Here is a 21,514-nt window from a genome sequence, read left to right as displayed (position 1 = left end):
CTTTTTCCTAATTTAGGGCCAAAATACAACTGCTTTCTTTGTGATTCAAATTTCAGGGACAAAATTGAGTTAAAACGAGTAATGTAAGTGACATATTAACAAGCTTAATCCCAAATGAGGCTAGTGGTAGTACATTTACAGCATTTGTCAGACAGCCTTAACCAGAGCAACTTACATTTTATATAACTGAGCAGTTTAGGGTTAAGCCCTTGCTGAAGGGCCCAACAGTGGCAGGTTGGTAGTGCAGGGATTTGAACTCATGACCTCCCAATCAGGAGTCCACTGCCTTAACCACTTAGGTGCCACTGCCACCTAACAGCAGCAGCAGCAGTAGTAGTAGTACTAATAGTAATAGTTGCAGTAGTAGCAGTAGTAGTAATAGTAGTAGTAAGTAGTAGTAGTAGTAGTAGTAGTAGTGGTGGTGGTGGTAGTATTAGTAGTAGTAGTAGTAGCAGCAGTAGTAGTAGTAGTGGTGGTAGTAGTAGTAGTAGTAGTAGTAGTGGTGGTGGTGGTAGTAGTAGTAGCAGCAGCAGTAGTAGCAGCAGCAGTAATAGTAGTAGTAGTAGTAGTAGTGGTGGTGGTGGTAGTGGTAGTAGTAGTAGTACTAGCACCAGCAGTAGTAGCAGTAGCAGTAGTAGTAGTGGTGGTGGTGGTAGTGGTAGTAGTAGCAGCAGCAGCAGTAGTAATAGTAGTAGTAGTAATAATAGTAGTAGTAGTAGTAGTAGTAGCAGCAGTAGTAGTAATAATAGTAGTAGCAGAAGCAGCAGCAGCAGTAGTAGCAGTCGTCTCGTTATTATTGGGTGGTACAGTGGGTCACAGCTTCACAGTCTCTGTTTCGATCCTGAGCTCAGGTTACTATTCGTGTTGGATTTTCGTATCTTCTCGCGGGTCCACATGGGTTTCCTTCGACTCTAAATTGTCCCTGAGCATGAATGTGAGTGCATGGTGCCCTAAATTGGTCTGGTGTCCCTTCCAGTGTCTATTCCCACCTCGGGTCCAGTGTTCCTAGATTAGACTCAGGATTCAGCGCAACCCCGTTCAGGGTTGAATGAATACATTTCATAACAGCAACACCCCTAATCACAACCAGAAGTCTCGGAGTGTATTGAAATCATATAATGCCAACTGATTTGTGTTCTCGGGAATGGTGTTGCTATATATGTGTGAGAATGACGGTATCGGGACACATGTTGGTAGAGAAAATGTGTCCTGGGGGTATGAAATATCTGTCGTTATTATTATCATACCAAGCACCAGGTGGTGCTGTTTCCACTGCAGGCTCTGGTTACACAGTGGACAAAACCGCTCACTGAGAGTCAGAGAGAGACACTCTGAGTGACTGACCCACCAGCCTACCTTCTGTTACGATGCTGGAATAACACAGAATCCACACTGTATCTAACATCTAGCCCATATTTACCTGGAAGATGTCTGGGAAACTCGACAGTAAGCAAGGTAAGCGCGAATTCTTCTGCAGGTTTAATCTTCACTGCTGTGAGAGCTCAACAGCTAACTACAGCTAGCTAACGAATTTGGACAGAACCTGGATGTGGATACGACCGAACTGGAGACCACAGCTAGCGTCTGAGAGCTTTGTAGCGTTATAGCTTTTAGCTTTGACCAGAACATCGCGGATACATGGTAGAAAACGACAGGTTTATCAGCTGGCTATCCTTCCCAGCTCATGGTAACAGTTAGACGGCTAAACAACAATGGTTAATCGCTGATTGGTTAGCATTAGCGGTTAGCCGCTCCGCCGGTGGGTGTGGACGGCGGGGCCTTAGCTTACACTTGAACAGCATAACCTAGGTGTGTATAAATATATACACATTTTAACCTTTATATACGACACTTTTATTCTAGCGTAGCTGTTTTAACTTGGGTGGTCAGCTGTACTACTAACCTGAGAGTCTTGTTGTTTATTCAAGGAACGAACCTGTAGCCTGTTCATAAACATTTTTGTTCCTTTTCTTTTTAAAAATAATTTTTAATCCAGTAAGAAATACTCTTTTTTTTTAAATAAACATTTTCCATTTTAAACCTGCTTATATATTTGCTCTAAATAATTTACTTACTATACTCCTGCGTCTTGAATGATGCAGAATCCCAAATGACATCTTATTAGGGGTGAAGTGCACTCCACAGAGTGTGTACGCTATTATTCCACACCCTTGTATAGGACGCCTACGTAGTGTGAAAGGATCGATTTGGGATCCGACTGTGATGTGTACAACAACAGCGTTAACAAGTTGTAATAAATGGGCAAGCAGGATATACTTGGAAAATATAACTTATCTGATTTAAAATAAATTAAATAAGAAACGTAACGGGTTAACTGTTAAAAAATATGATACTGCATTTTTTTAAACTGACTCCAGAGAGTAGAGGGTCATTATCATACTCTACATAACTCTCTTCACCTTTATTTATGAGTCTGAGTCAAATCATGAGTTGTGTCTAAAGTCTGAGTCTGGTTTTCAGTCCTGAGGCATTTTTTTTTTTGGTGGACTTGGATGAGTCACACACACACACACACACACAGACAGAGAGAGAGAGAGAGAAAGAGAAAGAAAGATAGTTCGTTACCTCTACAGCACTGCTCAGGTTCAATAGATTAGACTCTAGTCTCTAGTCTGTAGACTCTAGTCTCTAGAGAGTTGGGCTGCAATTAAGGATTATTTTCATAATCGATTAGTTGGCTGATTATTAACCCCCCCCCCCCCCCATTGATCGGATGTGGGGGTAACTTTCAGTACCTTTTTATTTATTTATTTCATTTATGTAAAATAAAATTCACAAACTTGAGTGTTACAAATATAAACTTCAGACTAAAACTTTGCATGACTGTTTGTCCCATTATATAAGACTGAAAAGAACCCAATACACGCACACACACACGAGAATATATATAATTCATTCAGGACTGTAGTTTAATTCAGTGCTTTTTGTGCATCCATAGAAAAATGCACGAATACTTATAAACTAAGTATATAAACAGTAAGCTGAAGAGAGTTATTGTTGGTGACTCTGGGTATTTGGCTAAAGCTAGTGGCATCACATTACGTGCGTATGACGTCATGCGCCGTCGACTAGGAAACGACTTATACTTCCGGTTAGTAAAAAAACCGCTAGTGTTCTATTTGAGACAATATTACCTTTCTAAAATGCATACACTAGACCAGTGGTTTTCAAAGTGGGGGCCGCCAGGGGGCGCCCCGGGGGCCTCAACAATGTGGTGTGATAAATAAATAAATACATGATTTTCTCTTTCTCACTCTGACAACCACACACACACACACAATCAATTCCTAATCTAATGTAATGTAAAGCTGCAAGATGTAATTATTAATTGAAAAAAAGGGGGGGATGTATTCAGAAGTCTGTATTTTTAATGTGTTTTAAAGACATCTTGCAAAAGGGGGGCCTCGGTCAAATGTTAATGCCGTTTGGGGGGCCTTGCCCTGGAAAAGTTTTGGAACTACTGCACTAGACGGTAGAGTACACAGTGCATAGTGTAAGTGTATAGTATGTCATTTGGGACACAACTTTAGTATTTACTCTCCGAAGCGTGTTTTCAGAACAGAAGTAATGTAGTGAGTAAATGTACCATGTGCCACTCGCAGACTGACTAATCGATCATGAGATTCGTTGACAATGATTTTCATAATCGATTATTATCGATTAGTTGTTGCAGCTCTACTATAGAGCATATTAGTATTGATTTAGAATTGTTTCTGTTTATGACCTCACTTATCCCTTTTTCCATTCCTCATACTGATATCAGAGCTCTTGACTACCTGGCGTTCCTGATAACGTTCCAGTACCGACTTTCTTTTCGTGTGCTTTCACATATGCACTGTGTAGTCTCTGTGAATCAGACCCTGGTGCCTTTTTTATTATTATTTATTTTATTTTTTTTCTTTGTTGTGGTTTAATTGTACTGATGAGACAACAGCGATTTCACAACCGGTCGGAGAGCGATGTCCAGTCCCGAGTGAACTCTAATGAGAAAGCGATTCAACACGGTAGAGATACAAACGGGTTGTGGAAATGTTTTTGGTAGATGCGAACTGCTGAACTGAACCATGAGGAGCCAAAGGACAGCACTGTAGCAGTGCAGAATTCTGGATGTTTGGACGAGCGAAGCAAAATAGAAAAGAAACGACGGGTACGATACCGGAAATGTCTCAAATGCAGAGTCCGTGTCTTGTTATTGGGTGATTTTTTTTGTGTGATTTTCTACGCACGCTTTTTGTGTTGCCGTATTTCTGACCAGCGAATGAAAGAATTTCAGCCTCACGTCCGTCAGACTGCGTTTTTCTTTTCTTTCCGGTTTGTTGAACAATGTGCGACCAAACGGCAAACAAATCAAAAGCATTGCTTCAAAAGTATCTTCAAAAAGTATGGAGGTTATTTTTGCTCCTATTCAGACTTTGCGAGCGGAATTTTAGCTGTCAAAGAGCTGTTAGTAAATGAGCGACTCTTTCCAAGTCCAAGAACTTGGACTAAATGCACATTTCTGTTTAGAGTGCAACATTTAAGGCCGGACAATCATTTATAGAAGAAAGAGTCAGAAGCCCAAATGAAACCAAATCTATTTGTATTTGAGTTACTTCCTCAGTTTTCGGCCGCCCGAAGCAGTTCTTCCTTCTTTTAGTATTGTTTTCATTAGTCAAGCGGGTTGGCCACTTACTCAGACGTTGAGGAAGTCGGCTTTCATGGGTAATTTCACCTGTTAACTGTAACACTTTTATCAGCTAGAATGATCAGTGATAAGCTTGGGAACTTCCCTCCCTTTTCGACGGTTTAATAACATGGTTAGACGTGTATCACAGTCACAGCTGGAAGTCTTACTGGGACGAATCTCGTTGTGGCTCCGAACGTTCACCTCATACTGTACGCCCCTTAAATGTTAGCTTTGGGCCCAGAGCCGAAGAGGTCGTGCGTTCCGTTTCACGTAACCGTTCGTGCCGATGTGGCCTAGAGCTCTTCAGAGGGACTTCCCTACCACATTAGCTGCTTATCGTAAACTAACCGTGTTCTGTCACTTACTGAATGTTTTACTTTCTGTGTATTATATTCCCCTTTAGCAGTGCAGAGCTGAGTGTATTAGGCGTCATCTGGTCTGCTACCGGTTTAGCACTCTCGCTCCGAGGTGCAATGTGTGGGCTCTGACGTGAAACTCCACAGAACACCCACACTAACCTCAAGCTTAGTTTACTTGAAAGAGTCGAGGAAATTTCCCCTAAATGGCTTCCTTCACAATAGCGGCATCACCAGAACTCCAGTGTGGCCTGCTTCGGCTCAAGTGTCTGAGCGAGCAGCACCGCTGTGACCGATTCAGGTCACAGAAGAGGATCTGACTGCACACAATGGCCACACACTCTCCCTTCTTCCTGATTCCCATGTGTGTGTGTGTTCTTGAAGAGCATAAAAGGTTGAAATATCATGCCACTCTCGAGCATGAAAGCTGCTCCTTCTGTCTGTTTATATGCGAGGAGGAGTTATGAGGTACAACTTGCAGCCTTTTATGTGGCCATGTTTGGGTTAAAGTCGTTTCATCCAAAGGGCTGTAAGTCTGTGTTGCTAACTCTTAAGCAGAAATATGCTTCGCTTTTTACACGTCGGCTAGGAGCAGCGTACAGTACGCGTGACACCGATTTCGCCATCAGCAGAGTACCGCCCGATTTTTCTAACCACTAAGTTAATTAAGTTAATCATGTTTTGCCCTTATTTTTTCACTAATTTAGTCTTTGCTTATTCCTCCCCCCCTCCTTCGTACAAAAGCTACCAAGATTGCTAACACGGGTTTCCGTGAGGCACGTGAAGCGAGCGCTGTCCGCCCTCTTCTACATACATGAGCCCACAGACACTGGCTATTGTCTCATGTCACTCTGATTGACCAAGTGAGTGAGAGAGATGGCATGCCACCCCTCGCTCCCTGAGAACACTTTTGCTCTCTTGGACTCTCAGCCAAAGAGACTCTCTTGAACCCATGCCTGTGTCTTCATCTGGATTTGAACCTCGTGATATCCTGAGGAAAAGGTGAAAGCTTTTGTTACACCACTCAGGAGCGTATTTATATATTCCTCTTAAAGGATACTGCCAATTAACGTGATCTGGATAAGCCGGTCACGATAACTACTTTTGTTGGACGATATATTGTCCCAGAAATAATTGCGCTAAACGATATTATAATTTTAAGACCGTTTTATGCCACTGATATAATGATTAAATAATAGCATAATACTGCAAGTACACCCTTTGAAAGCGCAACGAACTTTTAATTCTTAAGAGTATTCAGGGTGCGTTTAGGCTAATTAACCTGCTAGTAAAGCTCGTCAGTTTACCGCTGTTCCTTCACTGTTCAGCTTCAGCTCACGCAGCTGAAGAGGCTCAATGCCTGACATTATCGACTGTGACTGGATTATTCGAAACACTGGAACAAGTCTTTCTAGATTTTTCCTCTTCAAAAAAATGTGGGTTTTTTTTTTTTTTTTTTTTTTGCATTCGAACATGCGTTTTTATCTTAAAATAAAATAAAACTCACCTAGTGGTCAGTGGTGTAATTGCAGGGGGTCCGTGGGAAAGTTTGAAAAATGTTTAAATAATATTATCTATACATTTTTTTTTTTGTTAAATGTATCAAAACGTATTCAAATGAGATGTTTTAAAATGAATCAGTTTGGTTAATCGCAAGTATCACGTCAGCTGAGCTTACGATCGTTCATTGATGGATTTATTTAAAATTTATTTACAAATGAAATGATAATTTGCAAAAATCCCTGAGTGGTAGACAAGTTCAAATATCGCATTGCTGGATAAAATAAACAAAGGATAATTCAGAGAGTCAAATTCAAAGTCACACCAACAATAAAATGTAAAAAATGTTTTGATTCAGTTTTAATGTTAATATTATTCATGTTAAATATTAATAAAAAATAAAGTATTGAAATGACTTTAATGAAAAAACATGTATAGAAATGTTAATATATATATATTAATATTAATATATATCCTATAATTGTTGTGGATTGAGGGGGGGTCCCTGTGGATTGTTCGAAATATGCTAGGGGTCCAAAGCTCACAAAAGGTTGAGGACCACTGGTCTAGTGTATGAATTTTAGAAAGGTAATATCGTCTGAAATGGAAAACGTCAGTTTTTTACTAACCTGAAAGTTTGCCCCCCATCCGATTTAAAAAAAAAAAAAAAATTATCGGCCAAATAATCGATGATGAAAGTAATCGCTAGTTGCAGACCTACTGTCAAGTCCATATATAGTACGATAAGTCGATAAGTCGATAACGTAATTATCGTGACCGGCGTAACTACGGACCAGTCAAAGATTTATACGTGTGAGCAGGATTATAATGTGTGTGAAGAAATGTCAGTTTTCTGTTCACTCAGAATGATCCCTCTGTTAGTCCTGCTTGTCCGCTCCTACTGGATATTGTTTTCAATAAAACAGAACAATCGTGAATATCATTTTAACCATCATTGTGCAGCTTTACCAAGACTTTCTTGTTTGTTCCCTCTTTTTTTTTTTTACTTCTCTTCCTCTACTTCTCTCTCTCTCTCTCTCTCTCTCTCTCTCTCTCTCTCTCTCTCTCTTCTCTTCTCAGACTCCCAGCGCTCCAACCTGCAAACCTTCACAATGAGGCTAATAGACAGATTTCACTCCCCCAAGCCAAAAAGAGTGCATTCATCAAAGAAAGCATCAAAGCCTTCAATAGAACGAATTGTCAAGGCTCCTGAGAAGCAAGAAACTAAGGTAGCTTTGTGTGTGCACTGCATGTATACTCCGGCTATCATCATCATCACATTTGCGCACTTTGCTGGCCTGTAATCCACCTCCACTTTTTCCCGGTTCAGAATCTCAGTCGGTTGGAAGAGAAGGAGAAAGAAGTGGTCAGTGCCTTGCGTTACTTCAAGACGATCATTGATAAGATGGTGGTGGACCGGAAAGTTCTGGAAATGCTTCCCGGCTCGGCCAGTAAAGTGTTGGAGGCTATCGTGCCTGTAGTGCAAATCGACCCCAAGATTCTGAAAAGGTAGGGATTTTTCATTTTATCCTTTTTATATTTTCGTGAAATGAAAAATGTCCAAGTCTACTTCTCTTCTAGCTGGACAAAGATTTTGACAAATACATTTCTCTCATATTAGAGGCTCTGGGATATGTCAGATTCATCCTCTCCAGCTGTACACCACATGTTGTCTGGACCGAGGCCACGAATTCCACACTTGCATATGATTTATTTGTTTTTGTTTTTTGTTGCTCGATATTATGACTCTGGCTCTATTTGGTCCCGCTTCCTGAGGTATAACTTTTGGTTCGTCTTTGTGCAGTTCCTCCGTGTCGTCCTGCCTCAGTCGAGTGTATCAGAGTCTGGCGAACCTCATCCGCTGGTCTGATCAGGTGATGCTGGAGGGAGTGGACCTGGAGGAGAAGGACACTGTTGCAAATGTTACCAGCATCATCAAAGCAGTGCTGGATGGGGTGAAGGTAAAGCTTCATCATCATATCTCTCTCTCTCTTTCTTCATTTACATCCAACAAGCACTCCTGAATCTTCAGTTTTCCACTCGGTGTTCTGTTGAAATGATGTGGCCAGTAATGATACTGTTTGTGGTTTCCTGCAGGAACTAGTAAAGCTGGTTTTGGAGAAACAGCAGCTCCCATCCCCAACATCGCCCACAGCCAAAAATGTGCCATCAGTCATCAGCTCAGAGAGGTGAAGGACACCAGCACTCCACAGCCTTGTTTACAATGCCTTGCATAGTCTAGTATTACCCTGAAAATACCACGATGAAGCATGGTGGTAGCAGCATCATGTTGAGAGGTACCCTTGGCCTCTTGGTTGCTCCCAAATGAGGATTGTCAGGATTCAAAACTCATGATCTGCCTACGATAAGGCGAATGCTTTCATGTTGCGCCACTCAGGAGCCCGAAATCAACAGTTTTTACTTAATCAGGTCGTCCCTGACAAGCTACAGTGAGGGAAAAAAGTATTTGATCCCCTGCTGATTTTGTATGTTTGCCCACTGACAAAGAAAAGATCAGTCTATAATTTTAATGGTAGATTTATTTGAACAGTGAGAGACAGAATAACAAAAAAAAATCCAGAAAAACGCATGTCAAATATGTTATAAATTGATTTGCATTTTAATGAGGGGAATATGTATTTGACCCCTCTGCAAAACATGACTTAGTACTCGGTGGCAAAACCCTTGTTGGCAATCACAGAGGTCAGATGTTTCTTGTAGTTGGCCACCAGGTTTGCACACATCTCAGGAGGGATTTTGTCCCACTCCTCTTTGCAGATCTTCTCCAAGTCATTAAGGTTTCGAGGCTGACGTTTGGCAACTCAAACCTTCAGCTCCCTCCACAGATTTTCTATGGGATTAAGGTCTGGAGACTGGCTAGGCCACTCCAGGACCTTAATGTGCTTCTTCTTGAGCCACTCCTTTGTTGCCTTGGCCGTGTGTTTTGGGTCATTGTCATGCTGGAATACTCATCCACGACCCATTTTCAGTGCCCTGGCTGAGGGAAGGAGGTTCTCACCCAAGATTTGATGGTACATGGCCCCGTCCATCGTCCCTTTGATGCGGTGAAGTTGTCCTGTCCCCTTAGCAGAAAAACACCACCAAAGCATAATGTTTCCACCTCCATGTTTGACAGTGGGGATGGTGTTCTTGGGGTCATAGGCAGCATTCCTCCTCCTCCAAACACGGCGAGTTGAGTTGATGCCAAAGAGCTCCATTTTGGTCTCATCTGACCACAACACTTTCACCCAGTTGTCCTCTGAATCATTCAGATGTTCATTGGCAAACTTCAGACGGGCATGTATATGTGCTTTCTTGAGCAGGGGGACCTTGCGGGCGCTGCAGGATTTCAGTCCTTCACGGCGTAGTGTGTTACCAATTGTTTTCTTGGTGACTATGGTCCCAGCTGCCTTGAGATCATTGACAAGATCCTCCCGTGTAGTTCTGGGCTGATTCCTCACTGTTCTCATGATCATTGCAACTCCACGAGGTGAGATCTTGCATGGAGCCCCAGGCCGAAGGAGATTGACAGTTCTTTTGTGTTTCTTCCATTTGCGAATAATCGCACCAACTGTTGTCACCTTCTCACCAAGCTGCTTGGCAATGGTCTTGTAGCCCATTCCAGACTTGTGTAGGTCTACAATCTTGTCCCTGACATCCTTGGAGAGCTCTTTGGTCTTGGCCATGGTGGAGAGTTTGGAATCTGATTGATTGATTGCTTCTGTGGACAGGTGTCTTTTATACAGGTAACAAGCTGAGATTAGGAGCACTCCCTTTAAGAGTGTGCTCCTAGTCTCAGCTCGTTACCTGTATAAAAGACACCTGGGAGCCAGAAATCTTTCTGATTGAGAGGGGGTCAAATACTTATTTCCCTCATTAAAATGCAAATCAATTTATAACATTTTTGACATGCGTTTTTCTGGATTTTTTTGTTGTTATTCTGTCTCTCACTGTTCAAATAAACCTACCATTAAAATTATAGACTGATCATTTCTTTCTCATTGGGCAAACGTACAAAGTCAGCAGGGGATCAAATACTTCTTTCCCTCACTGTACGTTAAAGGAATTCCAGCCGTCTTTTCCGCTTTTGTTGATCGTCCCATGTGAATTCCTTTTGTGAAGTGTTTTTGATCATTGAAAGTATATATATTTTAGACATATGTCTGATAAGTATTTCTGCACCTATGAAGTTGTGATTGTAGTGCACTGAAGTCATTGACCGCCCACATGCCATGCATTCTTTACGCACTAACACCATTCTGGTCGTTTCAGTGCTCCAGAGCCTCCTGTTATAGAGACGGAAGATGAGAGCTCGACAAACTCCTCTGCACTGAGTCGTTCCTCCGAGGCCCTGACTGACGCCCCCTCCACCGAAGAAGCAGCGCCTCCCAAACCCCCACTCCCTGGCCTGAAAGTGCCCGAGCACTGGTAAGTGATTCACAGCTCCTACTGTCTCTCACTGTCTGCTCCTGAGAAAAGCACCAGCTGCCGTTGCGTTCCTTGGCGTATTCGGGCAGATCGCGAATCCAGATGAGTTTGCAGATGATCATTCGGGTGTTATTGTGTAGTTTGGTTTCTGTTTGGATGCACGCTGAGAGCCTGTCGGTTTCACTGGATGCAGCTCGAAGCAGGGGAAGGCTGGGGCTTTAGCTATGCTTGAGTTATATTCTCTCCAGATGACACGTAGCACTTTCACTCAAATGTACGTGTTTGCAAGAAGCCTTGATGGGAAGGTGTGAAACAGGCTGTTAAAAATAGTGTGCTTCTGTAGCACTTGTGTCTTTGTAGGGGTGTAGAGACACCTGACGGTATGGCCTCCACTTCCTCTGACAAACTGCGGTTTCAAATGTTTTTTTTTGTTTTGTTTTTAAAAAAGAAAAAAAAGGTTATTTTTCTGTAGCAGGTTGTGCGTCTTTCCTGTAGCGGGGGAACGGTATGTGATCGTGTCAGATGAAGGCTGGACGTAATTAGTCAAGTGAGCTCACACGATATATCCTATATGATCAGATTCATAACCTTTTTTTTAAATTTTTTTTAAAAAATATTTTTAAATCATATCCTACATGATGGTGAACTGAAGTATAAAATCAACCCAATTTTTACCCCATGTGGTATTTTTTTTCCTAGCTCTCCTACCACATGATGGTTGAAAAAGCAGAGAGGATGAGGTATTGCACGTTCGCTGCATGTTTTCGGTCGTTCACAGTGTGGCTAGGCAAACCCACACGCTAATCGCCCTCTTTCGCATACATGAACTCAAAAATACCTATTATTGGCTACTTTTTGGGGGCGGGGGAGAAGCTCTTTGTGTTGGTGAGATTTATTATTTCCAATGTTATTATTAATATATATTATTAACATTAATATATTATATTAACATTTCCAATGTTATTATTTCCAATAATATTATTGTTTTCCAATGGAGCTGTATATAGTGACTATTTATTATTACTAGGAGTGCAACTAACGATTATTTTTGATCTTGATATTATTTTTATCTCTTCGGTTAATCGATTAGTTGGATTAAAAGGCCAATTTTTATTTTCTGTATTTTTTTTCCCCCCGAAATAACATTTTCACATTCTGACCCATTTTGTCCTTCAAACACTGAGCAAATTGAAGGCTGTGAAAAAGTTATGAAATGTATCTATGTGGGCTGTGCTATACATTGTGCAAAGGATTTTTTAAAAAATATATTAACATTATATTTTGAAAACAAAAAAAACAACTGATTGTCCACAAGCTTTAAAGCAGAAGTTAAATCACTATATTAAAAATGATAAAAGAAAAAAAAAAAAAAAGCACAAACTAAGTGTGAACTGGTAAGAGGTTGAATGTTCTGCAGTAACGCACACATTCACGCATCTGAACACAGTAACGTTACTTTACTCTGTAAATGTACGACACTTCTTACATTTATATACAATACATGTTATAACCCCATTACAGTTACTGCACTCGTTAAAAAAAACACAATTACTTTAGTTTCTAAATATAACATCAAACAACATATTTGCTCAAAATGAATATTTTAGTCAGAGTTATCACGCTTCCTTTCTATTGCGTGCTGTTTGATTGACGCGCACGTGTGGACTCGCGCTCATTCTGTGAAGTTTAACAGAGACTCACTTGCTGTCAGGACGAGTCTTTATGAATTTCTAACATGTACAGATATGGATATAAAGATTTCTGTGCTGAAGAAAACATGTCCGGAACACATTAAACAGCACACACATGTGTCGCAGCGTCTGACACGACAAGCCGCGTTAATACACTTACGAGTTTGTTTGAAGCGCTTAACATAAAACATTCTCATGTTTTGGAACGACCTGGATCGTGCACTTTTACCTCAGCAGCTCACTCTGTGACCTCCGCTGTTTCTCAGATGTGTTTTATTCGTAGAAATGTGTTTTTCACCATCGTGAAGCGACGTAACGTCACTGACTGGGATTATCCACAGTGACGTCACAGACCCGACTAAACCGTAATCAAATCCGTCGTCGACTATTTTAATTCTCGATTATTATAGACAAGTTGTTGCAGTCCTAATACTTTCGTTCGGGCGTGGGTTCCCTTATGAGTGTGGTTCCTCTTAATGTTTCTTCCTCTCAAAGAGTTTTCCCTTGCCAGTATCGCCTCTGGCTTGCTCGATCGAAATCTAACCCTACATCCAGATTTCTGTAAAGCCGCTTTGTGATAACGTCTATTGTTAAAAGCGCTATTCAAATAACATTTGAATCTAATTGAAAGTGAATATGTGCCTTCTGGACATTTTGTAGGCAGTATCAGGTTGTGCCCTTTTCAGTGCACATGCCATGGCTTCACCGTGTCTCCTGAAGTGAGCAACGAGGGTTTGAACTGCACACTGACCGGCAGGAGAGAGTGGGGTATTTATTACCAACACGTTTAACGAGAAACAGTGGAAACGAATTGCCGAATCTAGTTGCACATCTGACTGGCTTTTGAAAGTGAAGCTGCGTTTGATCCAGAGGTCTCTGTGGAAGACATTAAGGCTGGAATGAAGACTATGTCCTTTTAATTATTCGTCTGTCTGGAGAACTGCGTGGTGCAGTCTGGAATGAACGTGTGAGGAAATGGCACTGGTGATAGTTACAGCACAAAAGATATATATCTTTCAAATGTAGCATTAAAGATGAATAAAAAAAAACTGTCCATAAAATGTTAACCCTTATGTACACCGTGACTTTATAATTAGGTTAGTAGTTACGGACTGTAAAATGTAACTGTATTGCTTCAAATGGACTTGTGTACCGTCGTTTGTCAACACATTGTAGTGTTAACGTTTTTTTTTAATTCACTCTTTATATTCAGGTGCATTAACATGGAGTTGGTTATGTGCAATGCTTTTTTTTTGGGCGAAAAGAATCTTTCCTTGGCCTGCTTTTTTTTTTTTTTACCCCCGAGTGTACTTGATCAACGTCAGCCGTATCGCTAGTCATTTCTAGTTGGTTATAATTCCGACCAGCTCCCTAGTTCAGTGAACAGGGAGTCGGCCATTTTAAGGGCTGTCTCAATCGCAAAATCCTTCCAGTGCACTGGAAAACCAGGGAGCATCGATGCTCGCTATGTTCCCTTACTGGAAATGACGTCGTCATATTTTCTGAAGCCTCTCAGCTCGGAAAAACAAACAAACAAACAAACAAACAAAAAACCTCTCACCGAACTTCGTCTACAAATGTAAGTAGCTTGTTATTGTTGTTGCAGCTCTGAAATGATTACTGACTTTACTGACAAACTTTATTTGACGTTCTATATATGGTTTGTTTGAGTCCAACGACTTTTAAGTGTTTAATGATTTTTAAAAAACAAAAAAAAATCCACTAGCTTGTCTCCGATCTTGCTTGAAGTACCATGAGAGAAACGTGTGCGATTAAGCTAACAGATTTATATATCCTATAATGTCAGAAAGATATCGGTCCTGCCTGTTGTTGATAAATGCCAACGGCGAAGTTTTACCTCGCGACTACATTGTCATGTCGACGGAAATCAAGTCATCAGTGCCCCATTGTGTTGTGAGCCAGGGTCTTTACCAGTGCCTGAACTTGTGTTGTACATGATATACTGACTCAACACCTAGAGAGCTGATTGAGACACGCCCTAAGATGACCGCTGATATGATGCTCATCTAGGAGGACGTTATAGGATGAAGCGACAAAAATGTTTCTATTTAAGCAAGCAAATAGAATTCGGTTACAGATTTTGTCTGTGGTTTTATAGAGAGAATCTCATATAGTGTGCCAAATAAGCTTAAAAGATATACGCTGTGCAAACCAGGCTGATCGCTGCCTGTGTTTCTGGAATTTTTTTTAAAAAAAATTCCTTCTTCTTTCGTACAGATTGTTCTCGTAGAATATTTCACCTGCCTTGTGAAACTCCAAGTAAAACTTTCGCTTGACTTTTTCATGCCTAAATTAGCAGGGAAAACCCCTTAGATTATATCAGATTATATCTGTAAGACCTGATGCAAAAGCTGCCATCATTATCATATTTGGCTGATTTTTATCTCATTCATGAAGCTAGAAAGATTCTTGCTTCTGACGTGTTCACATCCTTGATCGCTCATCTCGCTTCATTTCGCAGTTATGACAAGCACAGGCACTGATATCGAATCCGAGTTTCGACTTCCGTTAGACACGTAACTCGACGTTTAATCAGGAGCATGGAAATATTTCACGACGTGCGGCCCGAATAGCGAGAGGAGTGCGGGTATTACATACTCGACTATTAATGAGCGCTTAGGACTGAGAGACGTGGCGTTCCATTTTGATTCACGAAGCCGTGTTGCTCGAACATAAACGTTCGAGGAATTAAAAATGAATCCGTTTCAAATTGAGACCCGGTTAACGCTTTGATTTTATACACGCAACTGTTTCTTGTCGTCGTCGTCAATATTTGATGCGATGACCGAGCATTTTGTTCTCCAGAGCTTTGGTTTTTCAGTATACAAATAATATCGGAAATTTAATTAAACTTGTCCGGGTTTTTTATTTTCTGTCACTAGTCCCCCAGCTCTTCCACCTAAGAAGCGCCAGTCAGCTCCGTCTCCTACCCGAGTCGCCGTCGTTGCTCCGATGAGCCGTGCCACCAGCGGATCGAGTCTTCCTATCGGCATCTGCAAACAGGTGTGTACATGCTAGCAGGTGTTTCTTTTAATCTATTGTTTCTATAGTTGCATGATTTTTAATTCACTCTATAGGTGAAAATCTGTTTTCACTTCCTGATTGTTACAAGCTGTTATCAGAAAATAATCAAGCTTGGGTGGGAATGGTAATCGTTGATTTTTATTTTCCTATAATAGCGTGCCCTGGAGAGTTTTATTCCTTATTTTTAGAATGAAAAAACATTATGCGTAAGACCTTAATGTTTTTATAAATACTGCTCATGTCCTGTATTTGTGCGACATGAATTAACACCGTCATGCATATATTTTTTTTCAGGACTATGATGCAGATGGTTTACAGCGGCGCTTTTCTGGTGGCAGTCACTCATACGGTGGCGAGTCGCCGCGCAGCTCTCCCTGCGGCAGCATGGGTAAACTGAGCAAATCAGACGAGCAGCTGTCCTCTCTGGAGCAGGACAGCGGACAGTGCTCTCGCAACACTAGCTGTGAGACGCTAGGTGAGGCGTTTTCTTTCAAACACGTAAAACCTTTCTTAATTTTTTTCCTTAAATATAAATCTACACTTCGCTAACTGTCATCTGGCTTCTCACTCAGATACAGCAGAGTGCTACGACCCAGACTATGACTTCCTCAGAGAGGACTTGTCCAGCGTGGATCAGATCTCTCTGCCTCCCGGAAGCTGTCTCAGCCCCCTACCAGAGTCCCACCGGGAGCTGTCCTCCTCCCCATGTCCGGGCCAGGTTCCGTGCGGTTCTGCCTCTCTTCATCACTCCACCGCTCCTTCTCCGCACACCCTCGTCACCCCTCCTGCCCTGCCAGAAAAGAAGCGGCGCAGCGGCAACTCTCACACACCCTTCGACGGCCTGCCGTCTCGAACCCCCTTCGAGCGCCTGCACTCCCATTACGACAACGTCGCAGACGAGGAAATACCCGTGCCGCCGTTCCCTCTGTTCCCTCTCTTCGCTCCCGTGGTCGGATATGGGGTGGACTTTGTCGCCCCTGAGAACGCTTCCGTGCCTCAATCTCCTCCACCTCTACCTGAGAAGAAAAGCAGACACAGTGAGTGTTAGGGTGTCGGATTTCTTAAGAATTTAAATTTTAGTTAGCAGTAATTCTGCAATAAACAAACACGTTTCGATCCCTTAAATTATTGACGTTTAGTCCTTGAGCCTGGGGGGGTGGAACAGGAGGCTTTATTTTTAATGGGAATGTTTAATCTTTTAAAGATGCACCCTGATTAAATTATATAACATCGGTTGCACAATAGGAGTCACTTTGGAATGAAATGCCTCGCTCAGGGTTATAAAGGCAATGCACCGTAGGAGCGAACCTGCAGACCTTCAGATTCTCATCAGTCGTGTTATCCACTGAACCGCCTACAGCGTTGGGTAGTACATGCTGATTCCTGCGAAACGCAGCTTTTCACTGCACATTCAAAAACAAGAACTGGCAAATAGTCCTTGCTGCGAAACAGGAAGTCCAGGAGGTGAAGTCGGACCTGATCCAGCTCCTCCTCACCTGGATGAATTCAAGACAAAAGTCCAGGAGGCTTCGACATCTCTTGTGTGTTTCAGGCGAGATAACTGTGCTTAATGAATTCAATGTACAGTGTTTGGGTGTTCGGGCTTCGGTTCCACGTCCTGGAATCCTTAGTTCTGCAGCATGGACTATACAGGAATATAAAAACTCTGCATGTCCTTGCGAGTAACCAGTCAGCAATGCTGCTAGCCCCGCCCACAAATTCCTTTAATTCAGTGCTAAATTTAAGCAGGTACCTTAAACAGTACAACCTGGAACCTTTTGGCACTGGATTGATAAAAAGGTACAAGTAGGCCAGTAAAAAGGTGCTAGATGGTTTGGTACTGCAGCTTTTCGGCTCCGTGATTATCTAAATATATAGATAGAACAATGAACGCTGTTGTGCGCTGAAGTTATGGTATAAAATGTTCCCCAGATTTTTCTACCAGTCTCTCACGTGGTGTTTTTTTTTTCTTCTTCTTAAGGGATAGTGAAATGGTGATGTCAGATCTAGCCTGAAGGCAAAATGGCATAATGAGTGTGTCAGTGAAATCTGCAAGAATATGTTTTAGGCGTAACTGTTGACACACAGGAAATAACCTCACACCAGGCATCTCTGAGAGCCGACATTGTTTGGGCGGGAAGGATGGTGGGTGGGGAGATGATGTAATACACTGCATACTAACTGCATGCTGTGTAATAGCGAGGTTTATGCACAGCAGCAGCAGCTGTTTATTTCCACTTGCAAAGTTTTTGGTATGTTTTTTTAGAGATGATTCCCTCCGGCATGTTCTCGGTCTGAAGGGAGGTTATAAGAACTGTAGCTTAATATATGATCTGTATGTTATCAGGATGAAACGCGGATGATTTGGCTACAGCTTATGATCCTCTTGTTACTTTGACCTCCATTTTATGGAAGTCATTAAACGTGGGCCAATGAAAATTAACCAGATAGTGAAGTGTGTGTGTGCGCGCGCTTGTTAGTGAAAATGTGCATTCGCTAACACCTTTTGCTTCGTAACCCGCAGTCCTGAAGTACATGCAGTTTATGGAGGATTACTCGGAACCGCAGCCATCAGTGTTCTACCAGACGCCGCAGAGCGAGAGCATCTACGAGCAGCGCAATAGGCTCATACAGGAAGTGTACGGCTTCAACGACTCGTTCAGCAGCAGTGACTCTGTGCACGAGCCCCTCCCCCCTCCAGCGCTCCCACCCAAACAGAGGCAGCTGGTGAGCTCCACATGGTGTACACACTCGCTCTCATTCTCTTTTCCTCTCACAGGAACTCGCCGTCGTACTGATCATGCAAACACTCCGCATGTTGTACACACAAGCACGCCACACACTTCGAATCGTGCACTCAGGCTCAGACGCAAGTGCACGTGAGTATTAACGAGCCTATATTATTATCCTGTTGCAGACAGAATAAATGTTAACGGTGATGATACAGCACGAGTTCGTTTCACATTAACCGACTGAAAATATCTTAAAGTCCCTGTGAAATGCCGACATGTTCATACAATTTCCACTGAAACAGGAAGTCAGGGAGGGACAAATCAATCAGCTCCCCCCCCTTTTAACTAGCCAATAGCATTTAGCTTAACTCACAGCCCAGGCTAAGCCGTACCTAACAAAAAAAAATTTAAATTGGAAAAAAATTTACGTGAATGAATTTATGCCATTTCCTTCATAACCGACTTACAGTTGGAAAACTGAATAAGACGTGTGCGTTCTAACGGCAAGAAGCCGAAGTGCAGCGTGATGTCATCAGGGCTGCCGAAGTGCAGCGTGATGTCATCAGGGCTGCCGAAGTGCAGCGTGATGTCATCAGGGCTGCCGAAGTGCAGCGTGATGTCATCAGGGCTGCCGAAGTGCAGCGTGATGTCATCAGGGCTGCCGAAGTGCAGCGTGATGTCATCAGGGCTGCCGAAGTGCAGCGTGATGTCATCAGGGCTGCCGAAGTGCAGCGTGATGTCATCAGGGCTGCCGAAGTGCAGCGTGATGTCATCAGGGCTGCCGAAGTGCAGCGTGATGTCATCAGGGCTGCCGAAGTGCAGCGTGATGTCATCAGGGCTGCCGAAGTGCAGCGTGATGTCATCAGGGCTGCCGAAGTGCAGCGTGATGTCATCAGGGCTGCCGAAGTGCAGCGTGATGTCATCAGGGCTGCCGAAGTGCAGCGTGATGTCATCAGGGCTGCCGAAGTGCAGCGTGATGTCATCAGGGCTGCCGAAGTGCAGCGTGATGTCATCAGGGCTGCCGAAGTGCAGCGTGATGTCATCAGGGCTGCCGAAGTGCAGCGTGATGTCATCAGGGCTGCCGAAGTGCAGCGTGATGTCATCAGGGCTGCCGAAGTGCAGCGTGATGTCATCAGGGCTGCCGAAGTGCAGCGTGATGTCATCAGGGCTGCCGAAGTGCAGCGTGATGTCATCAGGGCTGCCGAAGTGCAGCGTGATGTCATCAGGCTGCCTAAGTGCAGTGTGATGTCATCAGGCTGCCTAAGTGCAGCGTGATGTCATCAGGGCTGCCAATCCAGACTGTACATTTTGAATGCATGTATCGTCTAAATGCGAATTCTAAAGGCTGACATATTCATACAGAAAGCCGCAAAAGTTCAATTTTGATTTCATAGCGACTTGAAGCGTGAGAAAATTATGCTGGGGCAATATCATAATTTTATCGTTTGATTTAAAAAAAATTTTTAAAACTCTGATTCACCTTTTTCAACTTCATGCAGTCTCTACACAGGATTATGTCCTCCAGCACACACCCCAAATGTAATCCTTTTCATTCTGTGTGCCTTTACATGCTGAAATTTATACATTTTCTACAATCTGGTTAAACGAAAAACAAGAAAATTACATTTTCATTCCAAATCCGATGAAGGACGTCCACCTACTTCTACATTTGTAACCTAATCGACTCATGGGAAACATTACTTACGTGCAATATCAATCACCTATATTTAAATTTTTATTGCATATTTATAATAATATGTGAAAATAAAATAATAGTAATAATTTTAGGTCATTTAGCCAAATTATAGAAAAATGGGGATTTTTTTTTTTTTTTTTGCCGTTAAAATCCTTACATATTATAATATTGCGACTTGTGACAGCAGTAGTTAGTGTGCACCCTTCAGCTCTTCTCCTCCAGGCTTCTGCACAGCGGTGTGTTTGGCTCCCTCCCTCTGTAAACAGCAGTTATGCATTTAATCATACTTATTTTGCTTTGGATTACTATGTCACAGCAGGCGCGCTCTCATTAAGCCCAGTCTGCACTGGTTGATGTGACACACTGCTGATGTGTCATCGCTTTTGTTTTTTCTTTCATTCTGAGTCTGTTACACATTTCATCATCTTCCTGACTCAAGCATGGTGTGTGCCTGCTTGTTTGTGAACGTGCCAGGTGTGTGAGAGGGAGAGAGAGAGACAGATACTAATTAGTCCCATAGTGACGTACATAAAAATAAGAACCAAAGCTCTAGAGAGAAGCACAAGCCCAGGAGAGGTGGTTCAGGATCAGATGTGGGTTTTGTTCTCAGGTTATTGCTGATACACCACAGCACTGTTGACTTCTTGAATGTGATTGGTTGGAAGGTGTTGATTAATTTTCTACAGTAGCTCTGGCTATAATTCAGATCACAGGTTTCTATTAATTTGCTTGTTCTAATATACTATTCATAGGAACTAATATGAGGATACTCCACATATCAAGGGTTAGTAAATAAACTGATTAAAAAAATATGTTGATATGGTGAGGTTTTCTCTAATGAGATTTAGGGAAAGAGTCTCTAGGTGCATAGACACCCTATTGTTATCCTACCTTTTCTTAGTAGGGGGCCAAGCCCCGAAGGTGCCTAGGCAACCTATTGCTATTCGGCCTTTCCTTATCCACCGAGTCTGGGTGCTTGGCCCCCAAAAATGCTGCTTGCAGCTTTAATTGGAGATATTTTCCCCTGATATTTAAGCGTTTTTCCATACTCGGATATCGGTTTTGTAGTATCAGATCTACCGATAAATGTATTTTGAGAATTGCGTGCAGGACTGCCATTTATTTATTTATAACGGCCATTAATGCACAAATTAGGTGTTACATAAACACTTGACATGCTGTTTAAGCAGCTTGGTGCTAAGAAATAGAGACAAACTCACAGAGTCACGTAATCTGTTTACCCCATCAAATCTTTTATTTTTATTTTTTTTTAAAAAGACACTTTAGTAACAGTGCACTTTTATTTATTTATTTTTTTGCACTCTTTCAGACCCCAATAACTGTATCTATAAACAGATTAAAAAGTACGCCATGTGAGT

General features: G+C 42.2%; 1 protein-coding gene across 3 annotated transcripts in view; it reads left to right on the top strand.

The window, feature by feature from the left end:
* Nucleotides 1–1,294: 1,294 nt before the first annotated feature.
* Nucleotides 1,295–21,514, top strand: part of rapgef1a (Rap guanine nucleotide exchange factor (GEF) 1a) — a 40,624-nt gene continuing 20,404 nt past the window's right edge. For all 3 annotated transcript variants that reach the window (XM_053625566.1, XM_053625568.1, XM_053625567.1), the window contains exons 1-10: nucleotides 1,295–1,455; nucleotides 7,624–7,772; nucleotides 7,874–8,052; nucleotides 8,348–8,504; nucleotides 8,641–8,732; nucleotides 10,816–10,971; nucleotides 15,566–15,686; nucleotides 16,002–16,182; nucleotides 16,280–16,744; nucleotides 18,232–18,434. In XM_053625566.1, the coding sequence (XP_053481541.1) occupies nucleotides 1,428–1,455; nucleotides 7,624–7,772; nucleotides 7,874–8,052; nucleotides 8,348–8,504; nucleotides 8,641–8,732; nucleotides 10,816–10,971; nucleotides 15,566–15,686; nucleotides 16,002–16,182; nucleotides 16,280–16,744; nucleotides 18,232–18,434 (1,731 nt within the window). In that variant the 5' untranslated portion in view covers nucleotides 1,295–1,427. The remainder of the gene's footprint in view (nucleotides 1,456–7,623; nucleotides 7,773–7,873; nucleotides 8,053–8,347; nucleotides 8,505–8,640; nucleotides 8,733–10,815; nucleotides 10,972–15,565; nucleotides 15,687–16,001; nucleotides 16,183–16,279; nucleotides 16,745–18,231; nucleotides 18,435–21,514) is intronic.

Source organism: Ictalurus furcatus, chromosome 5 (assembly GCF_023375685.1).
Source record: "Ictalurus furcatus strain D&B chromosome 5, Billie_1.0, whole genome shotgun sequence".
NCBI classification, from domain to species: domain Eukaryota; kingdom Metazoa; phylum Chordata; class Actinopteri; order Siluriformes; family Ictaluridae; genus Ictalurus; species Ictalurus furcatus.
The sequence above is the reverse complement of the archived record's forward strand: the minus strand, read 5'-3'. Positions and strand labels throughout refer to the sequence as shown.